This window comes from Myotis myotis, unplaced genomic scaffold, assembly GCF_014108235.1.
Source record: "Myotis myotis isolate mMyoMyo1 unplaced genomic scaffold, mMyoMyo1.p scaffold_m19_p_4, whole genome shotgun sequence".
NCBI lineage: Eukaryota > Metazoa > Chordata > Mammalia > Chiroptera > Vespertilionidae > Myotis > Myotis myotis.
The window spans coordinates 75,790,010-75,812,165 of NW_023416346.1; the positions used below are offsets into that span (position 1 = coordinate 75,790,010).

Genomic DNA, 22,156 nt, shown 5'->3' on the forward strand with positions numbered 1-22,156 from the left:
AGAGTCTAATGGGAGATTCCACATAGGTAACTTTTTGTCTCTGTCTTGCAGCCTTTACGATTCTTTCTTTGTCTTTTTGTTTGCCAATTTAATGATAATGTGTCTTGGTGTTGGTCTTTTGGGGTTATCTTGATTGGAGTCTCTGTGCTTCATGGACTTGTGTCTCTTTTCTTCTCAAAGTCAGAGAGGTTTTCTGTCATTATTTCTTCAAACATGTTTTCTAATTCTTGCTCAGCTTCCTCTCCTTCTGGCCACCCCTATGACGTGGATGTTGTTTTTGTTTCATGTTGTCCCAAAGCTCCCTTAGACTGTCCTGCTTTTTAAAATTTTCCAGTTGCTACTGACCAATAGGGTTAGCTGGGACCCTGGAGTTTTGATTATCCTGGTTCCTAGAATAGTGGGGCAATTGGACCCTCTCAACTCTGTTCACTGAGGGCTCCTTGAGACTATTCAGACCCATAAGATTGGCCTCTGCCTTTGTTTCCTCAGTAAAGTTCAAAATGCAAGGTGTGGCCAGCTGTATTACCTAAGGCAGTGTTTTTGGTCCTCACCTACACTCTGGTGTTGGGAGGAGCTAGCTCTTTCCAGGCCAAATGGCCATTTCAGTTTGGAAGCTTATGAACGACCCAATGCAGGACTTCTGGCTACTACTTTTCTTTTTTTAATTTGTTTTATTGCTTAAAGTATTACAAAGAGTATTACATATGTCTCCTTTTTACTTTCCCCTTGACATTCCCCTGGCCTCACCTACCCCCCACTGTCTTGTGTTCATTGGTTATGCTTATATACATTCAAAAAAGTCCTTCGATTGATCTCTTACCCTTCCCCAGCCTTCCCACTGTAGTTTGGCAGGCTGTTTGATTCTGCTCTGCTTCTGTATCTATTTTTGTTCATCAGTTTATAATGGTCTTTATTATCCATAAATGAGTGAGGTCATGTGGTATTTTTCTTTCATTGACTGTCTTATTACATTTAGTATAATGCTCTCCAGTTCCATCCATGCTGTTGCAAATGGTAAGAATTCCTTCTTTTTCACAGCAGCATAGTATTCCATTGTGTAGATGTACCACAGTTTTCTAATCTATTCATCTGCTGTTGGACACAGGCTGTTTCCAGATCTTCGCAATGGTAAATTGTGCTGCTATGAACATAGGGATGCATTTATCCCTTTCTGATTGGTGTTTCTGGTTTCTTGGGATATATTCCTAGAATTGGGATGACTGGGTCGAATGGGAGTTTCATTTTTAACTTTTGAGGAAACTCCATACTGTCTTCCATAGTGGCTGCACAGTCTGAATTCCCCACCAGAAGTGCACGAGTGTTTCCATTTTCTCCGCATGGTCCAGCACTTGTCGTTTGTTGAATTGTTGATGATAAGCCATTCTGACAGGTGTGAGATGATACCTCATTGTTGTTTGATTTGCATCTCTCAGATGATTAGTGACTTGAAGCATGTTTTCATACATCTCTTGGATTCTGAATGTCCTCTTTTGAAAAGTGTCTACTTAAGTCCTTTGCCATTTTTTGATTTGATGGTTTATCTTCCTTTGTTAAGTTTTATGAGTTCCCTGTAATTGTTGGAGATTAAACCCTTATTGGGGTTAACATTGGCAAATATGTTCTCCCATACAGTGGGCTTTCTTGTTGTTTTGTTGATGGTTTCTTTTGTTGTGCAGAAGCCTTTTATTTTGATGTAGTCCATTTGTTTATTTTCTCTTTAGTTCCAATGTCCTAGGAGATGTATCAGTGAAGAAATTGCTTTGGCATATGTCTGAGATTTTGTTGTCTTTGGATTCCTTAGTATTTTATGGTTTCCTCTTCTTACATTTAAGTTCTTTATCCATTTTGAGTTTATTTTTTGTATGGTGTAAGTTGGTGGTCTAATTTTATTTTATTTTTTTTTTTGCATGTATCTGTCCAATTTTCCCAGCACCATTTATTGAAGAGACTGTCTTGACTCCATTGCATGTTCTTGCATCCTTTGTCAAATATTAATTGAGCATATTGGTTCAGGTCGATTTCTATGTTCTCTATTCTATGCCATTGATCTATATATCTGTTTTTGTACCAGTTCCAGGCAGTTTTGAGAACCGTGTTTTTGTAATACAGCTTGATATCTGGTATTGAGATCCCACCTACTTTGTTCTTCTTTTTAAGGACCACTGCAGCTATTCGGGGTCCTTTTTTAATCCGCCTGAATTTTTGGAGAGTTTGTTCTAGGTCTTTGAAATAATGCTGTTGGTATTTTAATGGGGAGTGCATTTAATTTATAGATTTCTTTGGGTAGTATGGACATTTTAATGATGTTGATTCTACCAATCCATGAACATGGTATGTTCTTCCATCTGTTTATGTCTTCCTCTATCTCTGTTTTCAGTGTCGAGGTCTTTTACCTCCTTAGTTAAGTTATTCCTAGGTATCCTAATTTTTTGGTGTGATGGTAAATGGGACTACTTTTTTTTTTTTTTTTTTTTTGCATGTGAGCCTATTTATTTATTTATTTATTTATTTATTTATTATTTATTTTTTATTGCTTAAAGTATTACAAAGAGTATTACATATGTCTCCTTTCCCCCCCCTTGACAATCCCCTGACCTCCCCTACCCTCCAGTGTCTTATGTCCATTGGTTATGCTTATATGCATGCATACAAGTCCTTTGGTTGATCTCTTACCCACCCCCCTGCTGCCCTCCCAGCCTCCCCAGACTTCCTGCTGTAGTTTGACAGTCTGTTCGAGGCAGCTCCACCTCTGTATCTATTTTTGTTCATAAGTTTATAATGGTCTTTATTATCCAGAAATGAGTGACATCATGTGGTATTTTTCCTTCATTGACTGGCTTATTTCACTTAGCATAATGCTCTCCAGTTCCATCCATGCTGTTGCAAATGGTAAGAGTTCCTTCTTTTTTATAGCAGCATAGTATTCCATTGTGTAGATGTACCACAGTTTTCCATTCATCTACAAATGGGCACTTAGGCTGTTTCCAGATCATAGCTATGGTGAATTGTGCCGCTATGAACATAGGGGTGCATATATCCTTTCTGATTGGTGTTTCTGGTTTTCTGGGATATATTCCTAGAATTGGGATCACAGGGTCAAATGGGAGTTCCATTTTTAGTTTTTTGAGGAAACTCCATACTGTCTTCCATAGTTTCTGCACCAGTCTGCATTCCCACCAGCAGTGCACAAGTGTTCCTTTTTCTCCACATCCTCTCCAGCACTTGTCGTTTGTTGAATTGTTGATGATAGCCATTCTGACAGGTGTGAGATGGTACCTCATTGTTGTTTTGATTTGTATCTCTCGGATGATTAGTGACTTTGAGCATGTTTTCATATGTCTCTTGGGTTTCCGAATGTCCTCTTTTGAAAGGTGTCTATTTAGATCCTTTGCCCATTTTTTGATTGGATTGTTTATCTTCCTTTTGTTAAGTTGTATGAGTTCCCTATAAATTTTGGATATTAGGCCCTTATCAGATATGACATTGGCAAATATGTTTTCCCACACAGTGGGTTTTCTTGTTATTTTGTTGATGGTTTCTTTTGCTGTGCAGAAGCTTTTTATTTTGATGTTGTCCCATTTGTTTATTTTCTCTTTAGTTTCCAATACCATAGGAGCTAATCGGTGAAGAAATTGCTTCGGCATATGTCTGAGATTTTGTTGCCTTTGTATTCTTCTAGTATTTGTATGGTTTCCCGTCATATATTTAAGTCCTTTATCCATTTTGAGTTTATTTTTGTGTATGGTGTAAGTTGTTGGTCTAGTTTCATTTTCTTGCATGTATCTGTTCAAGTTTCCCAACATCATTTCTTGAAGAGACTATCTTGACTCCATTGTATGTTCTTGCCTCCTTTGTCAAATATTAATTGAGTGTATTGGTTGGGGCTGATTTCTGGGCTCTCTATTCTATTCCATTGATCTATATGTCTGTTCTTGTGCCAGTACCAGGCAGTTTTGAGATCAGTGGCTTTGTAATACAACTTGATATCTGGTATTGAGATCCCACCTATTTGGTTCTTTCTCAGGATTGCTGCAGCTATTCAGGGTCGTTTTTTATTCCAGATGAATGTTTGGAGAGTTCGTTCTAGGTCTGTGAAATATGCCATTGGTATTTTAATGGGAAGTGCGTTGAATTTATAGATTGCTTTGGGCAGTATGGACATTTTAATGATGTTGATTCTACCAATCCAAGAACACGGTATGTTCTTCCATCTGTTTATGTCTTCTTCTATCTCTTTTTTTCAACGTCGTGTAGTTTTCTGAGTTGAGGTCTTTTACCTCTTTAGTTAAGTTTATTCCTAGGTAGCTTAATTTTTTTGGTGCGATGGTAAACGCGATTGCTTTTTTAGTCTCTCTTTCTGCCAATGCACTATTGGTGTAAAGAAATGCCATAGATTTCTTGGCATTAATTTTGTATCCTGCTACATTGCCGAATTCTTTTATTAAGTCTAATCGTTTTCTGATGGAGTCTTTAGGGTTTTTTAAGTATAATATCATGTCATCTGCAAATAAGGGCAGTTTTACTTCTTCTTTTCCAATTTGGATGCCTTTTATTTTATCTTCTTGTCTAATTGCAATGGCTAATACTTCCAGTACTATGTTGAACAGGAGTGGTGAGAGGGGGCATCCCTGTCTTGTTCCTGTTCTTAGGGGAAATGGTGTTAGTTTTTGTCCATTGAGTATGATGTTGGCTGTGGGTTTGTCATATATGGCTTTTATTATGTTGAGGTATGATCCTTCAATTCCCACCGTGCTGAGAGTTTTTATCAAAAATGTGTCTTGGATTTTCTCAAACGCTTTTTCTGCATCAGTTGATATGACTATGTGGTTTTTTCTTCAATTTGTTTATGTGATGTATCTCATTTATTGATTTGCGGATATTGTACCATCCTTGCATCCCTGGGATAAATCCTACTTGGCCGTGGTGTATGATCTTTCTGATGTACTGTTGCATCCGATTTGCTAAGATTACGTGAGGATTTTAGCATCTATGTTCATGAGTGATATTGGCCTGTAATTCTCTTTCATTGTGTTGGCTTTACCTGGTTTTGGTATAACGGTGATGCTGGCTTCATACAATGAGCTTGGATGTGTTCCTTCCTCTTGGATTTTTTGTAGTAGTCTGAGGAGGATAGGTTCTTCCTTGAATGTTTGGTAAAACTCCCCTGTGAAGCCGTCTGGTCCTGGGCTTTTGTTTGCTGGAAGCTTTTTGATGACTGCTTCAATTTCTTCCATAGTTATTGGCATATTGAGATTTTTAGATTCTTCCTGATTAAGTTTTGGAATGTTGTATTTTTCTAAGAATATGTCCATTTCCTCCAGGTTGCCTAGTTTGTTGGAGTAGAGTTGTCCATAGTACTTTTTAACAATCATTTGTATTTCTGTGGGATCTGTTGTTATTTCGCCTCTATCATTTCTGATTTTGTTGATTTGGGTCCTTTCTCTTTGCTTCTTGGTGAGCCTGGCTAGAGGTTTGTCAATCCTGTTTATCCTTTCAAAGAACCAGCTCTTTGTTTCATTGATTTTCTGTATTGTTTTTTTGGTCTCTATGTCATTTATTTCTGCTCTAATCTTTATTATCTCCTTCCTTCTGCTCACTCTGGGCTTTTCTTGTTGCTCTCTTTCTAATTGTTTGAGCTGTAGATTTAGATGATTTACTTCCATTTTTTCTTGTTTGTTGAGATAGGCCTGTAGAGCTATAAACTTCCCTCTCAGGACTGCTTTCATTGCGTCCCAAAAGTTTTGCATTGTTGTGTTTTCATTGTCATTAGTTTCCAGGATGTTTTTAATTTCTTCTTTGATCTCATTGGTAACCCAATCACTATTTAATAACGTGCTATTCAGCTTCCAAGTGTTTGAGTATTTTGAGTTGCTTTTATTGTAGTTTATTTCTAATATTATCCCTTGTTGTCTGAGAAGATGTTTGGTATGATTTCAATCTTCTTCAATTTGGGGAGATTTTGTTTGTGACCCAATATGTCGTCTATTTTTGAAGATGTCCCATGAGCACTTGAGAAGAACGTATATTTTGTGGCTTTGGGGCGAAGTGTTCTGAAGATGTCAATTAAGTCCATCTGATCTATTGAGTCATTTAGGATTGCTGTTTCTTTGCTGAGTTTTTGTCTAGTGGATTTATCCAGTGATGTCAGTGGTGTATTAAAGTCCCCTACTATGATTGTATTGTTGTTGATCTCTCCCCTGATATCTTCCAGGAGTTTTCTTATGTATGTGGGTGCTCCTGCATTGGGTGCATATATGTTTATCAGGGTTATATCCTCTTGTTGTATTGATCCCTTTAGTATTATGAAGTGGCCTTTCTAATCTCTTGTTATGGCTTCACTTTGAGTTGTATTTTGTCTGATATAAGTATTGCTACCCCAGCTTTTTTTTCATTTCCATTTGCCTGAAAGACATTTTTCCATCCCTTCACCTGTGTGAGTCCCTTCTAATGAGGTGGGTTTCTTGTAGACAACAAATATATGGGTCATGTTTTTTTATCCATTCAGCCACTTTATGTCTTTTTATTGGACCATTTAGTCCATTTACGTTTAACGTTATTATTGAAAGGTATTTGTTTGTAGCCATTTCTATTTTTATTTGTGGCTGCTTTCTTTCTGGGCTTTTTAGCTGTTATTTTTACACCAGTCCCTTTAGCATTTCTTGCATTGCTGGCTTGGTGGTGATAAACTCCCTTAGCCTTTTTTTGTCTGTGAAGCTTCTTATTTCCCCTTCAATTTTGAATGATAGCCTTGCTGGATAGAGTATTCTTGGATTCAGCCCTTTGCATTGCATCACTTTGTAAATTTCTGTCCATTCTTATCTGGCCTGATGTGTTTCTGTTGAGAAATCATTTGATAATCTGATGGGGGATCCTTTGTAGGTAACTCTCTGTTTCTCTCTTGCAGCCTTTAAGATTCTGTCTTTGTCTTGTCCTTTTGCCATCGTTATTATGATGTGTCTTGGTGTGGGTCTTTTGGGGTTTATCTTGCCTGGGACTCTCTGTACTTGTGTAACTTTTTTCTTCCCCATATCTGGGAAGTTTTCTGACATTATTTCTTCAAATAGATTTTCTAATCCTTGCTGCTCTTCTTGTCCTTCTTGCAGCCCTATTATGCGTATGTTACTTCGTTTCATGTTGTCCCGAAGCTCCCTTAGGCTCTCCTCCTGCTTTTTAATTTTTTTCTCCAGTTGCTGCTCAGATTGAGCTTGTTTCTCTGCCTAACTTCTAATTCACTAATTCAGTCCTCTGCTTCTTCTAGTCTGCTGTTGAAACTTTCCATGGTGTTTTTTATTGTAGCTATATCACTTTTCATTTCTCCCTGATTCTTGCATAGGTTGTTGATTTTCTCATCCATCCGGTGAATGAATTGTACAAGCATTATTCTGAATTCTTTTTCTGTCATGTTGCATGCTTCAACTTCATTAATGTCCTTTCTTGGTGACTCCTCATTGTCTTTCCTCTGGGTGTTGTTTCATCTCTTCATTCTGACTATCTCCCTATGGTTCAAACGTCGAGTTGTGTGGGCCTGGGCCTGGGCCGTGTGCAGTGGGAGCCTCCCACCACCTTAGAGTCACTGAAGAGCTCTGACACTAAGATGTGTGGTTGTTGTGAGTTGGTGGGAACCAGGCTCGCTCAGAGTCAGTGTTGTCAGCGCTCAAAGTGGCCTCGTACACGCCCTTAGAATCAGGGACCCTGCCTGCACAGTGCTGAAACAGAGACCCCCCTGAAGCGTGTTGAAAACCAGAGCCCCCTAGCGTGCACCAGGAGTCAGAGTTCCCAGAAACCAGTATCAGAGTCTCTGTTGCTTCGCGTGACCTTGCCTTGAGAATCAGGGTCCCTGTGTGCCCTTGCACCAGGAATTGGAGTCACTGGCTCTTAGTATGAATTCCCAGGAAATCAGGATCTCAGGCGCAGGTGAAAAGAAACACAGTCAAGTCACTGGTGCTTGGTGCTGCCTCCTGCCCAGAGAATCGGGGTTCCTGGGCCTGTGATAAGTGGGACAAATTCCCGGTGTTCGCGCGATTGCTCCCAGCCCAGGGCTCAGAAGCCGGCAGTTCACATAGGCTCAGTTCCTTGGGTTCGCGCGTTTGCTCTCATCCCAGGGCTCAGATGCTGGCAGTGCGAGTAGGATCAGTTCCAAGGTGCAGGTGCACTTCCAGGCTAAAGTTCTTGGAGCACTGGTGCCCAGGCAAGGGGTAGGTCTATCAGTTTGCTACTCAGGTGCTGCCCGCAAGCCTGTGGGAAGGGGGGATGGGCTCTGTTACTCATGGATCTGCCGCGGGGATTTCTGAACTTTTGGTGTCCCCAGGTCTGTAGCTGTGGTCACAGGTCTCTGTCCCCAGTGGCTGCAGGGTCCTGGTATGCGTCTGAGATCAGACTGGGTGGTGCTGAGGCCAGTATCCTAATCTCAAGCAGCTCTGTTTCCCACGATGGGGTGGTCGCCTTGCCTGTGCTGGCCGCCCAGGAGTGTCCGCACAGGGAGCGGGACTCCGCCGCCTAAGAGTGCCCGGTTTAGCAGCCCCTTAGAAGACCTGCAGAATCTAACTGTCCCTAGCTCATACACACACACCACACAAGTCCACACACTCCTCTATCACTTCCTTGAACTCTCACACTCTCTCCCTCCCTACCTTCCTGCTGGTCACCATTTTGGAAGTCCCGGGACTACTTTTTTAGTGTTTCTTTCTGAAAGTTCATTATTGGTGTATAGAAATGCCATAGATTTCTTGGCTTAAATTTTGTATCCTGCTACATTGCTGAATTCATTTTTTAAGTCCAATAGTTTTTTGATGGAGTTTTTATTGGTTTTTTTTTGTACAATATAATGTCATCTGAAAATAAGGACAGTTTTACTTCTTCATTTCTAATTTCTATGCGTTTTATTTCTTCTTCTTGTCTAATTGCAATGGGTAATACTGGCAGTACTATGTTGAACAGGAGTGGTGAGAGGGGGCATCCCTGTCTTGTTCCTGTTCTTAGGGGAAATGGTTTTAGTTTTTCCCCTTGAGTATAATGTTGGCTGTGGGTTTGTCATATATGGCTTTTATTATGTTGAGGTATGATCCTTCTATTCCCACTTTGCTGAGTGTTTTTATCAAAAATGGGTCTTGGATTTTGTCAAATGCTCTTTCTGCATCAATTGATATGACTATGTGGTTATTTTCTTTCAATTTGTTTTTGTGATATATTATGTTTACTGATTTGCAGATATTGTACCATCCTTTCATCCTTGTGATAAATCCTACTTGATTATGGTGTACAATCTTTCTGATGTACTTCTGGATCCGATTTGGTAGGATTTTGCTGAGGATTTTGGCATCTATGTTCATGAGGGATATTGGGCTGTAATTCTCTTTCATTGTGTTTTCTTTACATGATTTTGGTTTTAGGGTGATGCTGGCTTCATAGAATGAGCTTGGAAGTGTTCCTTCCTCTTGGATTTTTTGTTCTAGTCTGAGGAGGATAGGTTTTAGTTCTTCCTTTAATGTTTGGTAAAACTTCCCTGTGAAGCCATCTGGCCCTGGGCTTTTGTTTGATGGAATCTTTTTTATTACTGATTCATTTTCTTCCATAGTTATTGGCCTATTGAGATTTCTAGATTCTTCCTGATTGAGTTTTGGAATGTTGTATTTTGCTAGGAATATGTCCATTTCCTCCAGGTTGTCTATTTTGTTGGGGTAGAGTTGTTCATAGTATTTTCTGACAGCCCTTTGTATTTCTGTGGGGTCTGTTGTTATTTCTCCTCTTTCATTTCTGATTTTGTTTATTTGGGTCCTCTCCCTTTGTTTCTTGGTGAGTCTGGCTAGAAGTTCATCAGTCTTGTTTATTCTTTCAAAGAACCAGCTCTTGGTTTTTTTGAATTTTTGTATTGTTTTTTTTTGTGTTGTTTTTTTTTTTTTTTTTGTCTCTATGTCCTTTATCTTCGCTCTGATCTTTATTATTTCCTTCCTTCTGCTTACACTGGACTTTTCTTGTTGCTCTCTTTCTAACTTTTTCAGTTGTAGGGTTAGGTAATTTATTATCATTGTTCCTTTTTTTTTTGCAGTAGGCTTGTCAAGCTATGAACTTCCCTCTGAAGAATGCTTTGTCTGTGTCCCATAGGTTTTGGATTGTTGTGTTTTCTTTGTTGTTTGTTTCCATGATGTTTTTTATTTCTTCTTTGATCTCTCTGGTGACCCAGTCATTGTTTAATAGCATGCTATTTAGTCTCCATGTGTTTGATTTGTTTGGATTGTTTTTATTGTAGTTGATTTCTAGTTTTATGCCATTGTGATCTGAGAAGATGCTTGATATGATTTCTATCTTCTTGAATTTAAAGAGACTTTGCCTGTGACATAATATATGGTATATCTTTGAAAAAGACCCATGTGCACTTGAGAAGAATGTATATTCTGTGGCTTTCGGGTGAAATGTTCTGAAGATGTCAATTAATTCCATCTGATCTAGTGAGTCATTTAGGATTGCTGTTTCTTTGCTTAATTTTTGTTTATAGCATTTGTCCAATGGTGATAGTAGGGTATTAAAGTCCCCTACTATGATTTTATTGCTGTCAGTCTCTCCCTTGATCTCCTCCAGAAGTTTTTTTATGTATTTGGGTGCTCCTATATTGGGTGCGTATATGTTTACCAGAGTTATTTCTTCTTGTTGGATTGCTCCCTTTAGTATTATGAAGTGGCCTTCCTTATCTCTTTTTATGTCCTTCACTTTGAGATGTAATTTGTCAGATATAAGTATTGATACCCCAGCTTTTTTTTCATTTCCATTCACTTTTAAAATCTTTTTCCATCCCTTCACCATCCGTCTGTGTGCATCTTTTTTTCTGAGGTGGGTTTCCTGTAGACAGTAGACATATGGGTTATGTTTTCTTATCCACTCAGTTACCCTATGTCTTTTGATTGAGGCATTTAATCCATTTACATTTAAAGTTATTATTGATAGATACTTGGTTGTTGCCATTTTTATTCTTTACCCCCATGTTCCTTCTTCATTTCCTATTTTTTCTTTTTACAGCAGATCCTTTAGCATTTCTTGCATTGCTGGTTTGGTGCTAATACACTCCCGTAGTCCTTTTTTGTCTGTGAAGCTCCTGATTTCACCCTTAATTTTGATTGATAACCTTGCTGGGTACAGTATTCTTTGATTCAGACCCTTCCTTTGCATGACTTTGTATATTTCATTCCATTCTCTTCTTGCCTGATGTGTTTCTGTTGAGAAATCATTTGCTAGTCTGATGGGGGATCCTTTGTAGATAACTTTCTTTCTCTCTCTGGCTGTTTTTACAATTCTTGCTTTGTTGTTTGTGTTTGCCAATTTAATTATAATGTGCCTTGGCTTCGGTCTTTGGGTTTCATTGTGTTTGGCACTCTGTGAGCTTCTTGGATTTATGTGAGTTTTTTCTTCTCTATATCAGGGAAGTTTTCTGTCATTATTTTTTCAAACAGGTTTTCCTTTCCTTGCTCAGTTTTCTCTCCTTCTGGCACCCCTATTATGCAGATGTTGTTCATTTCGTGTTGTCCCAGAGTTGTCTTAGGCACTCCTCCTGCTTTTTAATTGTTTTTTCTAGAAGCTGTTCTGTTTGGGTATTTTTTCCTACCTTGTCTTCTAGCTCACTGATGCAGTCCTCTGCTTCTTCTAGTCTACTGTTGATGCTTTCTATTGAGGTCTTTATAGCAGTGATGTCATTTTTCATTTTTTCTTGGTTTTTCTTCATTCCCTCTTGGTTTCTACACATATTGTTGAATTTGTCTTCCATTCTTTTCATCCACCTTATGACCATTTCTCTGCATTCTTTCTCTGACAGGTTTCTTGCCTCCATTGCCTCCATTTCGTTTACTTCCTTTTCTGGTGATGCCTTTTTTTTCTTTCATATGCCGGCTGTTTCTTTAGTCTCCCCATGACATCTCTTCTCCAGGTGTTTGGTTATGTAGTTCCTTCTCTGCTGTGTTGATTTAAAGGCACAAAATACAGCACAACAAGGCACAACGCACAAGGCAATGAACACACATGTATTCAAGATACTAATAACCTAAATAAAGGTGACCACCAGAGAAAATAGAATTAGGGGGTAAGGAAGAAAGAAGAGAAAAAGAAAAAATAGAAAAAGAAAAAAAAGAGTGCAAAAATGAAATTGGGAAAAGGGGGGAAAAAGGTAAGAGAGAAGAAAGAAAATGAAATAGAAGAGTGGAAGAAACTATTTACATGGGGAAAAAACTCCAATAGAACAGCCAATAATCCCAACAAATTCCAGCAGCAGTTACCTAGAGATGATTGCAAACTACAAACAACTAATATCAAGCAAGGTGAGGGAAAACAGAAGCAAAAAAAAAAAAAAAAACGGAAAAAAAACCCAACAATAAAATAAAAAGAAAAAGCTAAACAATTTCACAAACAAGCATAACAAAAACCCAATATAATCAACAATGAAGCAAACAACAACAAAATGACAGCAAGAAAAAAAATTTAGATTGTGAAGAAAGAGAAGAGAGAGGTGTGTATGTACTTAGAGCAGGGGATTGGAAATTAGATATATAAGTAGGGTGAAATTTTAACAGGATACAAAAAGGAATAGGGAAAATCTAAAGCAGGAATAGGGTAAGAGAAACAGGACAACAGAAGGGGAAAAGTCAGAAAGACAGTTTTGGCATAAAGGTAAAGTTGAGAAGAGTGAAATGATGCTAAAGGAAAGATGAAAATAGAATGTAGAACACTAATCCTAAAATAAAATAAAGAGAAAATAAAATGACACTTTTTTAAAAAAAGGTAAAATGGTAGTAGTAATAATACTGGTTAAAAATAAAAATGTAGTAATTGAAAAGGTAAAATCAGGTGAGGAAAAAAGAAAAAAAATAGTTTCTTAAGTAAAAGGTGAAAAAAATAAAAATGTGCAGTAGTGAAGGTCATTCACTTCCTCTACTCTTCTGTTTGACATGCCTTAGTCCTGTCAGGTATTCAGGATAGTGTTGAAGTTCCCTGCAATACACTGTTCCTCTGTATTGTAAACCACAGTCCTAATTTTAAAGCAGACAGTATTTCTTTGTTTCCCAGTCTGCCTTTATTTGTGTTTACAGAAGGGTCAGTTCGTGGTTCAGCCCCTGGGTGGCAGTGCTTCTGGATTGACCTCCGAGGCTACAAGTCCTCTCTAGCCAGTATTTAGGTTTTTTTTCTCTATCACACTTAATACTGGTTTGGAAGAGTCGACTACCCTAGAGATGGTTCCTTGGGCGTTACTCCCCGCTCTGATTCGCAGGTTCCACAAAAACTACTTTCCTCTGCAGTCTCTCTGAGTGACCCCAAATGGGCGATCCTATGTACTGGGTTTAATAACCAAAAGCAAAGATTTAAGGAGAAAACAAACAAACAAACAAAAAGAGCCAGAGTGCACAATTCTCCCAAAGTCTCTTCTGCACGTCCTCTCTCCCCTGGCACTAAGCAGCCAGCACACTGGCAAAATCTGAGGCTGCCTTTTTGGATCCAGTCCAGCTATGGGCTGAATTTTAGAGTTCCCTTCTGCCAGCAGCCCTGTGGGACCCCTTCCACACTCACGGATCACGCTGGCCCCACCGGCCGAGGACTTTGTGGGGCGCAGACTTCCCCCACGCGCGCGTTCTTTTCTCCAACCTGAATTACAAACCACACTTTATCTGGGCAAAATCTGACCTTTCCGTGAGGAGGAGCAGGGCTCGTCTGAGTCCAAGTATCCTCGCTGCTTGAGATCCAGTGTTCCTAGGTTCGTAGCTGGACCCTGGGTGCCGTGGTTGCAGGGTTTCTGGATGTATACGCTTTTGATATCAGCCACTCAAGATGGCGCGGTCTCCGTGGCTAAGCTGGCTGCTCTGGGAGAGACCTCAGCAGCAGTGGAGGCTACCTGGTGATGGGAGCCCGATCTGGCAGTCTCCAACAGTCCCCTGGAGTATAGCTATTGCTCACTCACAAATTTATACTCTCAGTACGTCCACACACTCTCCTTTCGTTCTCTCACTCTCAAACTGTCTTGCAGCCTGCCTTCCTTTTGGCAGCCATCTTCTCATTCTGGCTACTACTTTTCCAATTCTCCCGGCCCTGCTTCCCTTCCCCACCTCTTTTCAGGCACCTCAAGTCCACACCTCCTTTCCTGCACCAGTGCCTTGGGTGTGTAGTTGCAAATGAAAATTCTTGTGCTATGGGTTTAGAGATAAAAAAAAAGAAAAATATAAAGGGAATAAAAGATGCAGCTTTCTCCCCACTGGCTCTGTTCTGCCAGGTCTAGACTCTGCTGCCACCATCAGTCTTGCTACTTTTCATAGCTCCTTGCATGCTATGTGTGCTGCAGGTCATGCCACCATAGGTCCAAAGGTGCTGCTCATCAGTCTGCTGGACCACTGCTGCCACAGGCCAGTGTGTGTGCTCTGGGCAACCCCCCTCTCGTGATCTCACTCTTCCTACGGGTTTTCAGGTACCTTCTGTTCTTCTTTGTTATAAGTCACCTCCTCAGCTGAACCACAGTTGGAAATTCCAGGTGAATGTTCTCCTTTTTAGTTGTATTTCCAACCTTGCTCTGGGACAAGGTGCCTGACATGTCTTCCTGTTCAGTCTCCATTTTCTCCTCTCCACTGATATTCTTAATCTCAATATAACCCTTTTAGTTTCCTTCATACCACTTACCACAATTTTAAAAATTTCTTCTAATGATATTTTATCACTGATTAATTTTATAGATGGTTAACCTTGTGAGGTACATAAAAAAGGAAACACTTATGGAAGTGCACCATGGTTTTCAATCTAGTATAGGTTCATCTAGTTGGTATCAATTTGGATACTTTAGAAAATTATCCTATCTAATAAAGAGGGGATATGCAAATTAACCATCACTCCACGACAAGGATGGCAGCGCCCATAGCCACCAAGTGGGACACTAGCGTCGTTGCCTGAGCAACGAGTTTGATGGTTTGCCTGCTGGCAGCTCCTACACATGCTTCCAACCACTGAGGGGCAGTCACACCCCAGGGCCACTGTCTCTGCCGAGAACCAGGAGGCCACTGCCTGGAGGCCTAGGTGAGAGCACGACTCTGCCTCCTGGTTTTTAGACACACCAAGACACAGGAGCAGAGCCCAGCCTTCACAGTCTCTCCAGAAGCAGCCTCCCGGGGCAGTTGAGCAGACTGGAGGTCATGCCTTGGGCTCCACACCTTCTGGCAGGTGGGGAAGAAGCAGCTCGGCTCCTCCTCCTCTCCCCAACTCCCTCCCTTTCTAACCAGGGGCCTCACTGGGAACTTAACTTTATTTGTTAAACAAGGGAATTCTGGACAACGATTGTCCAACCTCTGCGAACCCAGTGGGAGAACACATCCAGGCCGGGTTGCCCCTGACTGCCCAGGGCCGGACAGTGACTGTGCACAAGCACACACCTTTCTTCCCGCAGAAGATGGATGGCTGCTCAGAGAACTCTGTGGAACAGCAGGGATCTGCCGAGCAGTTCCTGGGCATCCGGCAATGAGTCCGTCTGTGAAGAGGTTACTGGAGAAGGGTGTCTCTCTGCCACAGGTGCTCCCGGCCAACCCCTCTAACACCCCCAATGGCGAGTTTTCCCATGGAAACTGCAACACAGAACAAGACCTGTCTTTCCTCACCACTGAGCTCTCTGAGAGCTAAGAAAGAGGCTTCCAAAGCTGTGACAGTGAGCACTTCACAAAAACCCACACGACTGCCTCCCCAGCCAGCACCTCATGCCTACTATCACCTAGGGGTCTTCCATGTCTGTTCACCCAAAGCTATGACAACCCACCTCCATTGCTGCAAGTTTAGGAGACTGTGGAGGAAGAAGGCACCATGACTGCTCCGGCGATGCAACAGTGGGGCGGCTCAGGTTGCAGAGAACTGGCCGCATTCCCAATGCCCGGATCTGGTTACTGCACAGGATCCAGGCTCCAACTCCCCAGGCCGTGCCTTCCCCATAAGTTATGGAGAGCCCCGACGGGCACCACACTGCTGGGAAGCATGGATCAGATGCGTGAAACCCCCCGAGCCCAGGAACGAGACAGTCTCAGGCAGCTGGTCACAAACTGGCCACTGCAGGATGTCCCTGCTGGCTGTCCCCACACTCAATTGCCTGCTGAGGTCCTGACCCTATGGTTTGGTTCACTCCTCTTCCTCCCCAGCCCCCTCTAGAGACCCGAACTTCTATATATATAATCATCTGAAAAAAGAATGATTCAAAAATTTCCAAATTTGGCAAAATATAGTAAAAAATATAAACCCACAGATCAAAGAAGTTCAGTGAATAGCAAGCACAGAACATAAAGAAAGCTACATCAAGACAAAGAAAAATCACATTGCTTGCCCTAACCGGTTTGGCTCAGTGGATAGAGCATCAACCTGCGGACTGAAAGTTCCCAGGTTCTATTCTGGTCAAGGACATGTAACTTGGTTGCAGGAACATCCCCAGTAGGAGGTGTGCAGGAGGCAGCTGATTGATGTTTCTCTCTCATCAATGTTTCTAACTCTCTATCCCTCTCCCTTTCTTCTGTAAAAAGAAATCAATAAAATATATTTTTAAAAAATCACATTGCTCAACACCAATGATGAAAAGAAAAATCTTTTAAGTAGTCAGAAGAAAAGAGACACACTATACACAGGAATAAACATAAGGATTACAAAAGATTTCTCATCAGAAACAGTGTAAGGGAGAAGATAGTAGAGCAACATCATTAAAGTATTCACAAGAGGGGAAAATCCTTTCAATTTATAATTCTAGACTGAGTGAAAATATTTTTAAAAATAGTTAAAATATATTTTTCATATATAAAAGGTTGAATTTTTTTTTATCACCAGCAGATTTGTAGTGTAAGAAATATTAAAAGAAGTCCTGCAAGCAGAAATAAAATTTTTCCACATAGAAAGAATGATCTATGCCAGTGATGGCGAAACTTTTGAGCTCGGTGTGTCGGCATTTTGAAAAACCCTAACTTAACTTTGGTGCCGTGTCACATATAGAAATATTTTGGTATTTGCAACCATAGTTAAACAAAAATGTATATTTTTGATATTTATTTTATATATTTAAATGCCATTTAACAAAGAAAAATCAACCAAATAAAACGAGTTCGCGTGTCACCCCTGACACACGTGTCATAGGTTGGCCATCACTGATCTATGCCAAGAAATGGAAAACACCAAAGAAAGTAAATGCATAGGAAAAAATATAATAGAAGTTTCTTATTATTTAAATATATTTAAAGATAATTAACTATTTCAAAAAATAATAATGTAATGTCAGTTTTATAACATCTGTGAAAGTAAAATACATGACACCAATAACACAAAGATTGCCCGGGAAAGATGAAATTTTGTTACAGTGAAGTTTCTATACAAGGTGTGAAGTGGTATAATATCCACTTGAAGACAAACCGTGACAAGTTAAAATTCTATATAATAAAGAGCTATATGCAAATAGTCATCACACCCTCATGCCATCACACCATAATGGCTCAGACACTCAACACTGGTAGAGAGGAATGGGGCCCAGCCAGGCTGCGGCCTGGGAGAGGGATAAGCCACTCGCACCACGGTCCCAGGTTCCAGCAGCTGCGCCTGTCCCTCTGGCCCAAGAAAGGGACAAGCCACACACCCTGTGGTCCCTGGTGCCTGCAGCTGCAGCCTAGGCGAAGCCACCCGCCCGCGATCCCGTGTCTACGGCTGGCCTGGGTGAAGTTGGCCTGGGTCCTGGGTGCCTGTGGCTGGCCAGAGGGAGGGAAGCCCAGGTTCCAGGTGTGGAGCCAGGAAGAGGCAGTTAGGGGCAATCAGGCCAGCAGGGGAGCAGTTAGGGGCAATCAGACAGGCAGGCAGAGGTGGTTAGGAGTGATCAGGCAGGCAGAGGTGGTTAAGGGTGATCAGAAAGGCAGGCAGGTGAGCAGTTAAGAGCCAGCAGTCCCAGATTGCGAGAGGGATATGCCTAAACCAGCAGTCAGACATCCAGGAAGGGGTCCCCGATTGGAGAGGGTGTAGGCTGGGCTGAGGGAACCCCACTCTATGCACAAATATTGTGCACCGGGCCACTAGTCAGTAATAAATCTATATCTCATATAAAGTAAATACATCTCTATAATGAGGTAAACCTTAAATTCATTGATATTGTTATTTTTAAAAGAACATTCACTTTTTTATTTACATCAATATATTCTTTGCAACATATAGACGTTTTTAAATATCTTGAAGGATCTGTAATGTGCTTTTCCCCATGTTAGAAGTGTATCAGATTAGGGAATTTTCTAATTTTTTTGCAGTAGTGGAGATTAATTTCTAGTGTCTCTGCAAACAAACATGACACTTTTAGGGAAATGTTATTGAAGTATACTTTGACAGCCAGCGTGGATGTCAACCTATGAACCAGGAGGTCACAGTTTGATTCCTGGTCAGGGTATATGCCCAGGCTGGGGGCTCATTCCCCAGTGTGGGACATGCAGGAGGCAGCCTATTGATAATTCTCTCTCATCATTGATGTTTCTTTCTCTCCTTCTCCATCTCCCTTCCTCTCTGAAATCAATAGAAATGTGCTAAAAACAAACAAGCAACCAAAAACTGTTAACTTGTTAAAAAATAAAATAAATAAAATGAATCAGTATGTAAAAATAAAAATAATTCCCCATAACTGTGTATCTCCTGCCTTTATTTTATTGGATATCATAAATGTGCATTTTGAATGTTTATATAAAATGCCTCTGAGTCATGCAGTATTTTCTTTTTCTGAAGGACAGTAAAATGGGGTTGAATATATTGTCTCAATATATTTAACTTAAGTGAATTTAGAGCAAAATTATTATTAGTGTTCCTTGGAATGAATTATGGCTAAATTTATCTTAATTTCTTGATGTTGTTTTGTCACCTCTTCTTTTTCATACAAGTAAATCTCCTCTTTGTTCATATGATTAGGTCAGTTGGAGTTTTATTTGTGTTTTTTAGTTAAGGGACAAAGACTGATTATCTAGAGCAGCGGTTCTCAACCTGTGGGTCACGACCGCTTTGGGGGTCGAACTACCCTTTCACAGGGGTCGCCTAAGACCATCAGAAAACACATATATAATTACATATTGTTTTGTGATTAATCACTATGCTCTAATTATGTTCAATTTGTAACAATGAAAATATATCCTGCATATCAGATATTTACATTACGATTCATAACAGTAGCAAAATTACAGTTATGAATTAGCAACGAAAATAATTTTATGATTGCGGGTCACCACAACATGAGGAACTGTACTGAAGGGTCGCGGCATTAGGAAGGTTGAGAATCGATGATCTAGAGACTGGATTTTGGTTTGCTTGCTGCTATCCAACAGAACAGTACCTGAGAGTATCAACTTATAATAATAGGTATAAATGGTGGTATCATTGTTACTATATTTAAACACCCATGGTTGGCAAGAACGTGCTAAAGTCTGAATATAACATAGTAAACTATATCACTGTCCCTGCCCAGACCACCTGTTACTGAAAGGACATACTAACTTGATGAGGAAGATGGCAGATGTGATGGTTTGGAGCTAAATGCTACTTCATTCCTGACTCACACAGAAAGAGGTTTAGGATGTTGACTCTGTATTCTAAAGAGTATCTAGCAGTTTTCATCTTGTATATTAACTTTACACATTTTTTATTAAAAGTGTATGCTTATTATTGTATCTCTTTTTAGTTTTCCTCACGGGAGGAAAAGCAAATACGGTACTAAAACGCTACCCAAGAGCTAATGGACTTTTTGAAGAAATAAGACAGGGAAATATTGAGCGTGAATGCAAAGAAGAATTCTGCACATTTGAAGAAGCAAGAGAAGCTTTTGAAAATAATGAAAAAACTGTAAGTATGTTGTCATTTAAAATTTTTTTTCACAGATTTGCCTACCTTTGTGATATATGTTTGAAATCTGCATTCCCAAACGGTATGCATTGCTAGCAATTAAAAGTTACCCTTCTGAAGAACTCTGAAAGTGGCATCTAACAAACTACTGTATGGATTGAGGGCTAGATTCACATCCCTGTATGTTGGCCTATCTGTGCAGGTCTCCTTTCCATAGGACTCTGCTGAACTGACATTTGTCCTCTTAGCAAGGGGAAGCAAGTGTTTGTTTCATAGGAAGCTTCATTCAGGGAAAGTTATAGTTGACATCATCCCCTTACTCTGTCTAATCAAAGAGACAGTGTGGAGGAAGCTAATAGATACTGACACTAATTTAAAATGGTTTACTTCTCCTACCAAAGAAAATACTTACCTGAACTCCTCTCCCCACTCTGTGAGAACAGTCCTCTTCACCTCTCTTTACACTAGTCCACAGGCTATTCAAGGAGAGCAAGGATGGGAAAGCACAAGGCAGCGGTATAAATTCTATAGAACTGCTTTGAACTTCTAAATTGTATTGCAGGAGGTAGCCATTATATAAAGATGCATTCCTGTGTGCCATGAAAATAACACTTGATACTAAACAATTGATGTCAGATGTGTTAGAGGGACATGAAATTTTATCACAGAAGTAAAATGTTATGGCTGAAGTTTTAAGGATAGGGGCTTTTATCTCGATAGATAGAGAGGAACCCAGAGGTAAAAGAGCTCAAGGTCTAAGAGCTCAAGGTTGTTCCTAAGTATTGTTCTGTTGCTATTGTAAATGGAATGTTCTTTTCCATGGTTATTACGGATTTGTGTAAGCTACTGAGTTTTTAAACCTTATCTATATATACAAAAGCCTAAGCGACCAAACAACCGAACGACCAGAACGACCTGAATAACTGGTCACTATGATGCACACAAACCACCAGGCGTAAGACGTTCAATGCAGTAGCTGCCCCCACAGTGGGAGCACCACTCAGCTGAACTACCCGTCTCAGTGGCCCACCAGCCCGGTGCCAGCCACTCACTCCCTTAGCAGTCCTGCAGGTCCAATCTTCGAAGAACGGGACAGGCACTGAAGGACCGGCTCTGCCGGCATGGTCTTGACAGCACTGATGGGCTCTTGAAGTCAGTCTCAGGCACTGCAGCTGCTTCCCCTCCCTAGATGCTCCACAAGGAAAAACCAATATAAAAGTGGCCACCAGGTGGTTCCTGACAAGCAGCGCTAATGTCAGTGGGACAGATCAGGATCCTGGGCCAGCAAGGGTGTCCCATGACCTGTCTGGAGGGCCAGTTGTGTCCCAACCCTCCCCTACCCCCTTCGGGACCCCACCCATGCATGAATTCATGCACCAGGCCTCTAGTTGAATTATAATTGACACTAAAGGCCCAATGCACAAAATTCCCTCAGCCTGGTCTGTGCCCTCTCACAATCCAGGACCCCTCACTCCTAATCGCCTGCCTGTTTGCTCCTAACCACCTGCTTGCTCACTCCTTACTGCCTGCCTGCTCGCTCATAACCACCCGCCTGCTCGCTCCTTACCATTTGGCTCGCTGCTCCTTACTGCCTGCCTGCTCACTCCTTACCACCTGCCTGCTTGCTCCTTACTGCTTGGCTCACTACTCCTTACTGCCTGCCTGCTCACTCCTTACCACCTGCCTGCTTGCTCCTTACTGCTTGGCTCACTACTCCTTACTGCCTGCCTGCTCACTCCTTACCACCTGCCTGCTCACTCCTTACCGCTTGGCTCGCCACTCCTTAGTGTTGCCACGGAGGTGGGAGAGGCTTCCACCACTGCTGCTGTGCTCGCCAGCCATGAGCCCAGCTTCTGGATGAGCGGCACTCCTGCTGTGGGAGTGCACTGACCACCAGGGTGCAGCTCCTGCATTGAGCATCTGCCCCCCTGGTGGTCAGTGTGTGTCATAGCAACCGGCTAGTCTGGTCATCTGGTTGTTCCACCATAAAAGTTGCTGAGCTTTTATATATATACATATATATACACCATTAACCATGCATATTTCATGTATACAATTTGGTAAATATATATACTAGAGGCCCAATGCATGAAATTCATGCAAGTGGCTCGGCCTTTGCAGCTGCGGGACCCTCGGCCTTCGCAGCCCTGGCTTCATCTGGAAGGTCATCCAGACGGTCGTCCAGAAGGTTGTCTGGATGGTTGTTCTGCTGTTCAGTCTAATTAGTATATTAGTTCTTTATTATATTTGATATGCACTGAGTTGCCAGATTATTATGACCTTCTGACGTTTGTAGGCAAATTAGCTATAATTTCACGCTGAAGTTGCT

General features: G+C 41.0%; 1 protein-coding gene across 2 annotated transcripts in view; it reads left to right on the top strand.

The window, feature by feature from the left end:
• Nucleotides 1-22,156, top strand: part of PRRG1 (proline rich and Gla domain 1) — a 259,723-nt gene that overhangs the window by 174,696 nt on the left and 62,871 nt on the right. For both annotated transcript variants that reach the window (XM_036305915.1, XM_036305917.1), the window contains exon 3: nucleotides 19,667-19,827. In XM_036305915.1, coding sequence (XP_036161808.1) covers nucleotides 19,667-19,827 — 161 coding nt within the window. The remainder of the gene's footprint in view (nucleotides 1-19,666; nucleotides 19,828-22,156) is intronic.